The 12222-nt window shown below is 38.0% G+C and overlaps 1 protein-coding gene across 1 annotated transcript; it reads right to left on the bottom strand.

Annotated features, from left to right (window-relative positions):
* Positions 1-1194: 1194 nt before the first annotated feature.
* Positions 1195-10246, bottom strand: nradd (neurotrophin receptor associated death domain). The gene is made up of 6 exons (XM_033981084.2): positions 9859-10246; positions 6067-6199; positions 5082-5432; positions 3201-3414; positions 2550-2692; positions 1195-1934 (listed from the first exon to the last, which is right to left on the bottom strand). The coding sequence occupies exons 1-6, from the start codon at positions 9919-9921 to the stop codon at positions 1624-1626; spliced, it is 1215 nt and encodes a 404-aa protein (XP_033836975.1). The 5' UTR covers positions 9922-10246; the 3' UTR covers positions 1195-1623.
* Between the last annotated feature and the right edge of the window lie 1976 nt (positions 10247-12222).

Below are 12222 nucleotides of genomic sequence, written 5' to 3'. Positions count from 1 at the left end.
CTCCCACTTAAAATCCACAGGCACAAAGATCATCAACAGATCCGAGACGATGGGCAATAGTCCCCAAAAGTAGGACTACATAATGTGACCCAAGATTGGAATACAATATTGAAAGTACCTTACTAAACGGACAGCAACACAACTTTATTCTTAAATTCTGATGCCGTTTTCTATCAAGTTTAGCTTTTATGTTTTCCTTATTAGACTCTTGACAGAATCAACTTGCACACCCTTTTTGCAGTAAATGTGGGATTACATTTACTGTATGAGGATTCTATATAAAGATTATTACTATTTAAGACACAGTAAATCTTTAAAAAACAAACAGCTTTCGAAACAACAAAATGGTACATATACTGGATCATCTTTTGCTTTTGTTGTATTTATTAGATACAAAAATAGGTGTAAATACATGAGCTGTGTGTTAAATGTGACAGACAAATAGTGTTTACTTATTTGTGCACGCACACATCAGGGACAAAACAAGTCACATTCATATTTAATACTTTTTTTTTTTTTACAAAGAGCTATTCATATGTTTATCAGGCACCAATGTGGATGATTTGAATGACTGAAATCTATAGAAAACATGCAAAAGGTGCACTATGTAACTTTTCAATGCTGAGATGTTATTGCTTTGTCTGGAATGTTGTGGCATTAAACATATCTATCTACATTTATACAAACAGATGACTGTAGAAGCGAGTCCATTTACCGTACATCCTTTTCTGAGCATTTTGAGCAATTTAAAAACATTATTAAATAAATACTAGATACATGTTTAATGTCATGTGGAACAGTCCAAGAAAAGCAATAACATCTCCATGGAGACACGCAGGTGTCGTCGTCCCCCAACCATAAAAGTTACACTGTGAACTTTTAAAATCTTTGCTTGACTGTGTTTCACTCAAATAGTTTGGCAGTTTGTTCAAAAGCAAAGACAGTAACGTTGAACAAAGTTAAAGAGGGTTTGGAAAATAAAACTGTTCCATAGTGGTTTGGGTTGTGGCTCATTAAAGAAGGCACACGACAGGCATGGACTGAAACCGATCACTGTTAAAATCACATATAAACTAATGAATTCGAATCACACTCAAATTGTCTCTGTTCCTTCAGTGTTATTGGCACAGAGCATGCTCCACTGCTGACTTGTACACGATCCTCAGAGCTGTTTTTAAACGAGACCAGTGAATGTTGTATAGTTCAGGCAGTGTTTCTTTAAACTGTATTTCCTTTACAGTTTGTCTAAAGATGTTGTCTTTTAGCGACAGGTATAGTGCCTCCTGTCAGTGCAGTTCAGTCTCTTCTCGCTCTCTTTCTGTGAGATTAGACCAGTGTTTCTCAAACTGTGGCACATGTACAACTGGTCGTACACGTGGGCTTCCTCTGGTGGCACGCGGGTCCTCTGCAGTTTGAGTATTGATTTCATTTAGAAACTAATCTATTAAAGCTTTTCTCCTCCTTTGGGTTAATCATTTAGAACTACTATATCCACAGCCTAGTCTTTTGGTTTAGCCCTAATTCAGACCTGACAAAGTCCAGGTTTAGATCTGGTGGTACTTGGAGGGCCAAATATGATCTTAGGTGGTACTTGGTGTGAAAAGTTTGAGGACCACCACCACGTTAGACCACTGACACTCCCTGCGAAGGCGTCATCAGTGCAGTCACCACATCCGCTCTTTCAATTCGGGCCAAAGCCGAGCTCAGGAGACCCAGGGTGGAGCCCTCCTTCTGGGACCAGTTGGAGAGGAGCGTGTGGGCGGGGGCTTCTCCTCGTCCAAACAGCTCCAGTTGGTCACTCTCGTACCCCAGGGCCACCCCCAGCTCCCTCCAGCCTGGCCCTCCCTCCTGCAGCAGGCTCTCTAGCTCCTCCTGTCTGTGCGGAGGTAGGTTCACGTACAGCCGGTTGTCCAGTTTGCTGTCCCTCTTTGTGCCTATTTGAAAAAAGAAAATGTTAAGAAATTGCCATTTTATAAAACAAAAGCCATGGGTTTCAAAGTAATGAAAAATAAGCACTACTGCTATTAGTGATTCAAAACAACTTCTTTTGAATGGTCAAAAATCCTCAAAATGGCACCAACAACAGGAAGCTGAAGTTATTTTCTATCTGTATTTTAATATAACTTTTGTTTTGTCTCTCTTGTCTGTGAAAGCGGAAAATAACGTTTGCTTGCTTGAACCCTTAAAGGTACAGTAAGTAACTTTTCTATGGGATGGTTTGACAGCTGCTTGTCTCCAAAGAGATGTTTTGTTTTAAACTTATCTGGCTCATGGGGCCAAGCAGGTCACATCACCAGGCCAAGTTACTGATCTGTGGAGAGGCAAGCCCGCTAGTTTGAATGCTTGTTTTTCAAGGTAGCTCTTACCCATTAAAATTGAATAAGTGCAAGCTAGATCTGTTTAATGCAATATTTTAAAACATTCCAGGCAAGGCATTAATGTCTCAATGACGACAGGTAGCTGCACCCCACCAGAAAAGTTACAAAGTGCACCTTTAGCACATAACCCGCTTGTGTCCTATACCGTTCCATTCATTTACTTTGTCTCACCTTTGCTGGGCAGGTTGTCCATGATGCTGTGTGAATCCAGAAACACTCCACTGTCACTCTGGAGCTTCTCTGCCTCGGTGGATGTCCCCATTTCTGCAGCACGGGCTTTGGTCAGCGCCTTCTTCTGCTTACATGTCCTCCAGCTATGCACACAGAAAGAGAGTTAGAAAGAGGTAATTACTTGGATGCAAGAGCTCTAAAGATGCAAAACATGATAACAAAAAAGAGCAATAATTAATACCTAGACTAGATTAATACCTAAACTGGACCAGAACTAAACCAGGACAAGCCCAGGACCAAAACAAATCTCTATTAGGACTCAAACAACACATCTTAAGAGTATGTACTTTATATGTGATAAATAAGGATTCAAAAAGAGGCATTAAAATAAGTATATAAGTATAATAATTAAAATGATACTTTGAATAAACATAAAATTATCAATAGAGTGAAATAAGACTGAAGAAATAAAATACAATACAATTTACATATAGCAAAAATTAAAGAGCTACAAAAGTATTATGTGTGGTAAGTGACTGTGGATAAGTACAGTACAGCATATGGACAACAGCAGTGTTCATTGGAAACAGAAAGAGAAAAAGAGAAGAGAAGAAGACTAATGAACTACTAAGGAATGCACTGATAACTCACCATTTATAAGCCACGTAGACCAGCAGACCCAACACCACGGCAGCCAGGACGGACACATACACCAGAATGTTGTAGCTGCTGTTGCTCTCTTCTTGTGGGGTGAACTTAGGCGACCCAGGGGCTTGGCTGACATCCTCCTCATCGATTACTTCATTCAAACTCGGTCTGCGAGGTGCGTCTGACTCAGGGCGGGATAAAATGTGCAACTTTCTGTCTGTAAAAATAAAACAAAGGATATTTTAGAGTTAAATAAATGCAGTAATTGTAATCACACTGAAGGAGCATAAGCTGGAAGTCCTTACAAATGTATACAGCCAGAAAAAGTCTCTATTATTTCTTAATCATTTATTTTATTTAACCAATTAATATTTTAATGGCTACTTACTATGTTTAATGGAAATGCATTTTGAAAGTAGGTCTGTCACAATAATAACTATATGAAACATTTTTAGGCTCCATATTTGTCATCTGAACATTTTATTTGCATCATATGCTTTTTTCTTGTGTGAGTGTTGGAAAAAGTGATCAACATATCACTTGTTTTTGATGCTAACCATCTAAAAAGGTTACAAGAAAGGTGTTTTTAAATCGTGCTGTAGTGCTATCGGGTCAGTGGGGAAAAGTAGTATCAATGTTACTGTTTATCATATTTATATGATATATTGATATATCAAACTTCAAAAAGTGGTTCTAACACACCTAATTGAAAACAAGAACACTAAAAAAAATGAACTAATGAATCGAAATCTAGAAACTAAGTGAACAGACAAGTCCATATCACTCAAATTAAGATACATGTGATACTTTTAAGTAATTTTAACACCTATAAACATGGATATTTGCTGTGTAGCCCCGACCATGCAGCTCCCCTGTAGATTTCAAACAGTCAGTTCTACACGGACTCCTGCCTCCTGTGGTCAGCCCATTTTAGGATCAAACACTATGAGGTGCTCCAATGACCTCCAGGGGTCAATGAATCATGACCTTTGAACCCAAAGTGTGTGTACACAGATGACTCAAGCAAGTGTAGCCATTTGGGATCAAACAAAACCATCTCTGGACTTTACTTCTTAGTTTGTGTCACTTAACTATTTTCTTTGTTCTTCTCAAGTTTCACAGGTGGGATGGTCAGTGGATGTGTGAGTGCAGGTGCTGGCCATATGTTGTTTCAGTTATTTGCAACGAGGGCCGCACGAAATTCAAGACTTAAGTTTGTTTGACAGTAATTTCAGTTAAATGATACAAAAACGTAAATGCGTTAATTTGCTGGTCAAACTATTTCACAAGAAGAATTTAACAGCAACTAAAATGAGACAAAACAAGACTGCATTAAGATGATGTAAATCAAGTGAGACTTTTTGTAATGTTATTGCAAAACGTAATATATATGGACACTGCAATGCAAATTCTGATCACAATATCCAGTTTTAGCCTCTTGATTATTCACAATAATTAACACCTTGACCAAACAACAGTGAAGACCTTAATTCACACTGTCTACTAGGTTTCTTGTATGTGACCAGCTTTGTGAAATCAAACTATCTGAACTACAAAGTAAAGTTAATGTGACACAGACAGATAAAGTACATAACATTTAAGTTTAAATTGAATAGAAATTACTTATTTTAATTTTTTTTATTCATGTGATTAGATTGTGGCCCGAATAATAATGACATCCCTATTAAACCTATTGTACCTTAGTGTTATTGGAACATGTTACATTAGTTGATATATGGATAATGCAGATGTGAATTCTTTATTTTTATGTATCTTTATTTATACAGGGAGAGCCCAATGATTAATAATTTGTAATAGTAATTGTGATATGTTGTGTTTTTTTATTATTTTTATTTATTTATTTTTGTATTTTTATTTTCTTACCCATGCACAGAGTGTCCGAAACAGGCAAGCAGGCCCGGATCTGCACCTCGTTCTCAGAGCATGTGGTACAGTTTTGACATGGCTTGGTTCCCGTGCTGTCCTCTATAAAGGTCCCCGGGCTGCACGTCTTGCATTCGGTGTCACCCTGGGGTCCACACTCCCGAACGACACCCTCCCCACGGGAACATTTGGAGCAAGGCGCGCACAGACCGTAGCTCCGTAACAGGAAGTAGCCGCTGTCGCAGTCGCACTGAGTGTCTTGAGTGGCGGAGCAGACCACAGTCGGGATGCTGGAGGGACATTTGGTGCACGGGAGACAAGGTTCGAGATTATCGGATGAAGAAAACGTACCTGAAAATAAAAATACAGTTAAAAAATGTTCAATTGTAAAAGACATACATGATACGTGATAATATATAAAACGTAAATTAGTTAAAGTGTGAATTATTTGTGAATTGGAACTAAAATTACAATATCAAATTTTAATTGTAAGAAGAAAGATCACAATATAGCAATTATTCCCCTTTTATTGGAAAATTATGAACATAACAACAGTGAAACCTAAAATGTTCTTTTATAATGCACAACTATTCCTCAAGTATGTTTATATACACTTTCTGAATGACAATCTGACAGTTAAACAGCCAAATTAAAAACACTTTAAAAACACTTTACATTAAGGTTTTCTTTTTGTGAGTTTAGACTGAATTTAAATTCATGTAAAGTACATTTTGCATTTAAAATTGTGATTTTTAAAAATTATTTCAATGCCATTTTGCCTTGAATAACCCCAATGATTTATGAGCCTTAGCCTTGATCATTTGGAAGATTACACTGCAAATGTCTGTTCTTGTTTTTGCAGCTTTGAAAGTTTTCCTGTTCAAAATGATATGATATTGTTCACAACATATTACGCACCTCTAGTCACAAATCAAGTAAAACACGTTTGGGATAGGTTCAGTGAGGTTATATTATAATTGCTTACCCTCTGGACATGGTTGGCACTTTGTATCTTCTTTCCCGCATTTCACTGAGACTCCGTATCCAGCCGGGCACAGACTGCAACACTGACCCGAGTCAGTAAGCTCACCACTGGCACAGGCATCTCCAAGAGCAACCTACAGTAAAAACATTGTGCAGTTAGATAAACAGGCACGCTTAAGCATAGCCGTTACAGGACATTTCATTTAGCCGCTCAAATAGACCAGAAACAAGGCTACTTTGGGGAGGAGCAGTGATCGGAAGGAAATTACATATAACCGGAGAACAGGGCCAAACCAAACCCCTGTTATCAGTGTATCTGCTTGGTTGCTCACCCCTAAAAAGTCTTGGGTTTTACTATCTGCGAGTAAGTACTGGAGAGTTATAAGGGATATACGAGACATTCCTACAGGCTTGTGCAGTCGGGCTGGGGTCGGACAGGAGTGGCTGGCTTTAATCAGCTGGGTTTGGCCAAATGGAAAGTATCAAGACAGAATTCAAGGGGGCAAACGAAAACACAGGAAGAGGATAGAGCTGAAAAAAATATAATCAAATCACCATTATTTGGGTTACAATTTAAGTAATACTTATTTTAAAAAAAAATATATATATACACACTCAATTTTGAAATAAGCAGAAGACTTGATTGTTTTTGATACCACAATGATGATGAAATGTAATGTAGTTTAAACACAAAAAAATATAGTTTATGAAATATTACTGTATGGTATTTAACTATTTAATTAAATGATTACAGTATTATTAGTATCAATACTGGGGGAAAATGCATTTATGGGACCAAATAGGACCTTTCCTTCCTAGTTTTATAATGGACTGGACTTCTGTATTAGAACTACAGAATAAAACCACATAATATAAAAGAAACTACTATAAATTGTGGAGCAGCAAGCCTTTTCCTTCGTAGCAAAATCAAGTGTAGAATTTCAGTACGGTGATAACACTACTGCGAATAGGCTTGAATGACAATAAGAGTGTGAATGAAGCAAGTGTGTGTAAAACAAGAGGGAGAGAGGGGAGGGGCATACAGGACGTAAATGCAGCCCGGGGCGAGGGTGTCAGTTAGCCAAGGCTGCCCAGCGTGAGAGTGTGTGTTTGGGTGAGAGGGCCCTTTGAAGTCCCCTTAACCCTGCAGGTGTGTCTGCGGAGGTCACTATTTCACTAACTCACCTCTTTCTGTCTCCAGAGCACGAATTAACGGTATTTTAACCATGCACACGTTTACAAGGCACTGGCCCGCTTTGCCCGGGGCCTGACAAGAGCAAACAGATGTCTAACATCTCACCTACAGCAAAGGGCGAAAGTAACAGCTCAAACACCTCTGTGATGTTGTTCTCTTGCCTGCCTTCTTAGGGAGGGGTTTAATCAGCCAATACCGATAACTGATATTTGTCTTTCTGTTGTGGTTCAATATTTGTCTATAAATATTCTAAAACTGATGACAAAATACACATAAACAAATAAAGTTGTAGTTCATTTCCTAAATTAACTTTCCCTTCTGTCAAAATTTAAACAAATTAGTTTTCTTTGATATAATGTAATGTGTTGTTTGAAGTCACCTATTTAGCATTGTTGGTCTTTCCATTTTCATTAAAAAAAGAATATTAACCCAATGCAATAATATTTACATTTTACCCATACCTCCTCTCAGTCATCTCTTTGTCTCTCTGACTTCTGGGTAACATGTGGGGGCCTGTGGTATAGGGGCATTCACACATGTCTTGGTTTGGTCCTGTTCTAATCCCGGTTTAGTCCTGGTCTAGTCCAGGTTTAAGTCCGAGTCCCATGTTGATGTGTGGTGTGTGGATGCAGGTTTAAAGAATGAAAATGTTCCACCTTTAAAACTGGACGAGCTCGATTCCAAAAACAACACGAGCTTTTATTGCCCTGAGCTGAGACTGGTGGTATCTCAACATCAAAGAGATAGGGCAACAGGGTTTAAACTACCCCCATTATATCTTTCCTCATCACATAGTGTATAAACCTACTCCATTTAACATACCACTACTTACATGCTCATTTAATAGCCTGTAATCTGTGTGGTTATGGACTGTGGGGTTAACTTGGACCAGAGTATCAACTGATTCCACCACTAGATTTTAACCACATATCTTAAAGGGGCTGTTTGTAACTTTAATGGTGGAGGCTTCACTACCTGCTTGTCTCCATGGAGATTGTGTGCATATATTCCAGAGTATTTATATCTCCTTTGCTCTTTTCATATAATTCGATGTTTTATTGCACAAAAATACCAAAGCAATGAGGATCCCTGTGAGTGATGTTGCTTCTCTAGTGTCCACAGATCTGACCTGCTGTCTCCAAAGAAATAGAAAAGTGTAATGACATACTCTGGAACATTAATGGTAAAATAATAAGTTGAGACAGTTACAAGTTACATAGTGCAAGTTCATAGTGCATAGTTCAATGGAAACTTGGCAGCACAGAGATATAAGTGGGAAAAATATGCGCCCTTGAATTTGGCTTTTTGACTGTTTGATCATCTAAAACTTCAGCTTTACGCATTGCATCATACTGTTCACAACCCAGGGGCAAAAGCCTCAGGAAGGTCGGGCTGCAGTTGCTTTTTTCAATTAAGGTAAGAAGCTGCTGTTGCCCATGAAACGATTCCCCAATGAGAACAGAGGGACCACCGAGGAGCGCGGCTTTCAATGCGGCTCTCAGCTCCACGGCTGTCGGGGCCACTCAGTCAACACGGCTCTTTACGCACACACGCAAACACACACACACAAGTCACTGGATGCCTGAGACATTTCCAGATCTTTTGAAGTGGCCACATTTGAAGCATATCGACTGGGATTTCCACAGTTAATCTAATCTGCGTGGAAATACTCACACAAAAGGATGCTCTCTAAACTTGGTGACCTATAAGCCGTCACAGTGCGCCAGCCAATGGACGTTTTACCAGGAAAAGCTGTCTACAAGAACGTCCCAACTCCTCTGATTACAGTCTTTAAAATACAAGAGGCATGAGGAACTAATTAAAGAAGATGGTCCTGTACACTCAACTTTCCACGGAAAATGCTCAAACAACATTGTTAACAGGGAAATATCTCAATGAGCAGTCATAAAGGTAAACACTTTGGAAGGTTTACTATTATCTACTAAAGTTGATTGTTAAGTAGTCTACTGGAAAGTCACATGACACACACCACAAAGTAGGAGAAAATTGTGATAATTGGTGGGCTCCGGATATCCAGGCTCCACTAAAACACTGAATGCTGCTAATCCACATAATCTCCAGGAATTGCCATAGCCATCCATGTGTACAGTAAAAAAAAATCCTTCTAAAGAGAAAAAAAAGGCATTAAACATATTGTTATCAAAATACATTAACCAAATAGAAGTTCTGTGACTCCCACCAGCGTGTTGGGGCAAGACCACAAAGCCCAAAGGCGAGATGAGTGTCAAATTATTGTCTGCGCCTGTGCCTCTTCTGTTCACGCTGATATCCTTTAAATACCATGTTACCACAAGTCACTGAAGTTATAATTGACTGTATAGATTCATGTCTGTAATCCCAGTCTAATGCGTAGAAAAGCCCCACACATTCCCCATGAAAGAAAAATGTGGAAGGAATGGCTGGATTTGGAAGGAATGATCTTTTAAGTTCAGACAAAGTTAAACACACAAACTTTACGCACAAGTAGAAAGCAGAAAGTACTGGCACAAATGCTTCTTAAACTTCTTAAACAAAGTAGCGGTGTCAGATTCTGTTATAAACACGTATGGGTAAACTTACTGCAATGAAATCACTTACTTTTATAAGTAGCAGCGCGCAGACAACCAACGCATTCATGTCTGAAGTTTTCCAGGTCGTCATCGCAAGAGTATTTGTTGCTTTGTTCCGTGGTTTTACGAAAAAACACGTAAAAGAGTTCCCACTGTACACTGAAACGTGTAAAAAAAAACGTCATAAAAAGTCCCACGCTCCCAATAGAAAGCTCATAGTTGAAGTGTCGTCTTTACGCACGGGGAAAACTTGCATTAAATCCTGAAGGAAATAAAGAGATCGTTGTTTCTTTCTTGTTGTTTAAAGTGTTTTGAGTCGCTCGAGGTGTCTTCTCTCCTGTGGTTTAGCGACACATGAAGAAGAAGTCCCAAAATCCCCAAAAGAAAAGTCTTCAGAGCCGATTCTCCTCCCATCGCTGCGCTTTCAAAAGACGCGCTCTGATTGGCTGCATCTCTGAGACGTGCTGCTGGGGCAATAAAAGTCAAATAGCGATACTTAACTCAATGCTCTGAATCACATACTCTGACACTAGCGGCACAATAGATACAGGATGTACCCAGATAACTGACAGGATATACCATATTTGTGGAGATGACTGAAAGTTCAAGAGAAGAGGTTCAATTCACAGTTACCTCATCTTTCTCTTAATAACTACGCAGACTCTGCAAAAAGTACAAAAGTGCTTTCAAATATTTATATATAGGGACCCTTTTTTGTCTATTTGCACTAAAAGTCAAATAGATCAGTTGCTGTAAAAGTTTTGTTTTTTTTACTAATTCTTAAATGCTGTTGAAATTGCATTCTTTGAAATATAATCCTGCTAAATCCTATTTAAAATATGTGTAGATATAATTTTCTTTACTTACTTTTACATTAGAATATATTAATTTTACATATGAATGAGAGATCTTTTTAGTTTAGATTTATTTATTTATTTAATCATTTTTATTTTATCTTTTTAGTTTAGATTTTATTTATTTATTTGTCTATGTTTTTATTTATGTATGTTTTTATTGTATTTATTTATCTATGTTTTTATTTTATTTTATTTTTTATTTATTTATTTTTTAAGAGCACTGTTTAACTTATGTGGAGAAGGGAGGGTACACCACCTGCTTGTATCCATGTTGATAATATTGCTTTGCATAGAATGTTCCACAGTAAGATATTAAATCAAGCAATCGTTCAATTACAGACAAAAATTTGCTTGTCTCCATGCAAATAGAGATGTAATACCTGAAGTTTAATGCTGTGGTACGTTCCTGGCAAAGATATAACATCTCCATGGAGCCAAGCAGGTGGTGTACTCTCTCCCAGTAAAGTTACAGAGTGTACCTTTATTTGAACTAGCACTGTAGTGATGTGGCGTTAGTTAGACTGATTATCAGCTCATCTGTGGAGTAGGTGTCCTAAACGCACTGTATAGGGGCCGTAAATGTGACCAAAGACATGAAAGTCACACTTTTATGTAGCTGCTCAGGTTGTTATCAGTCACAAAGGAGGCACAACAGAATCAAACAAGGAGCTCGTAAAACTACATGTTTGATCTCAGCAATTCAAAAGATTAGAAAACCAACGCAGGCTAAATGACATTGCTTGTAAATTCTGCTGAATGCATGGCAGGGGGCCTCAGGACTTCAGAGGCAAACAAATGGGGAGATGCTTCAGACTTGGAGCTACTTGCACTTCAAAGGCCCAAAGGGAGGAGAGCAGACAGGAGAGGATGTGCCGTCTCTGCTAAATCACACATGCACGTCTCCAGGCAGGGCATCAGGGCTATTTATGTGCACTGAAACCAGCATGTAGGGCTCACATGTGACTACAAGTATGACATATGCACAGTTCCATCAGTTCCATCACAATGTTTACAGGTTTGTTTCTTGTGTTTTAAATTATTTGCAATGCTTTTAACCAGTTAAACAGCTTGGGACATTTTTCAAACTCAAGATATTTGAGTGTGGGAGGTAGGAAAAACTGACACTTTTACTACAGGGATCATTGAGGAAATATCAAAACAAAAACATTCTTAAAGTGTTTTATTTTAGTGGGAAAAAGTAGTAAAATGTTTTATAGAAGCATTGGAAGTACATAAGTCATTTCTGAAAGGCTATTTTCAGGACCATGCAAAGTGAATGTAACTGAGAAGTTGGCACACAATGTGCAATATACTTTTTACAGTTATAGAAGACATTGAGATTAGCCTATAATTAGATATAATATATTAAGTATTATAGTAACTAAATGTAATAGTAGTAACAAGATGTGTGGATTTTTAATTATATGTTTCTTTCTGACAAATATCAAGACGTTTTCTAGTAATTTAAAGTCTCATACTTTTATATTATGAAGAGATAAGTACTATATAAGTATTATTTTATTACACAACAAATT

Source organism: Periophthalmus magnuspinnatus, chromosome 16, assembly GCF_009829125.3.
Source record: "Periophthalmus magnuspinnatus isolate fPerMag1 chromosome 16, fPerMag1.2.pri, whole genome shotgun sequence".
Classification (NCBI taxonomy): Eukaryota; Metazoa; Chordata; class Actinopteri; order Gobiiformes; family Gobiidae; genus Periophthalmus; species Periophthalmus magnuspinnatus.
The sequence above is the reverse complement of the archived record's forward strand: the minus strand, read 5'-3'. Positions and strand labels throughout refer to the sequence as shown.

Coding starts and splice junctions, on each gene's coding strand:
- nradd (XM_033981084.2), bottom strand. CDS start 9,921: ATGACGACCTGGAAAACTTCAGACATGAATGCGTTGGTTGTCTGCGCG. Junction 3,415..5,081: donor TTCGGACACTCTGTGCATGG/GTAAGAAAATAA, acceptor TTATTTTTACAG/ACAGAAAGTTGCACATTTTA. Junction 1,935..2,549: donor GGACAACCTGCCCAGCAAAG/GTGAGACAAAGT, acceptor TTTTTCAAATAG/GCACAAAGAGGGACAGCAAA.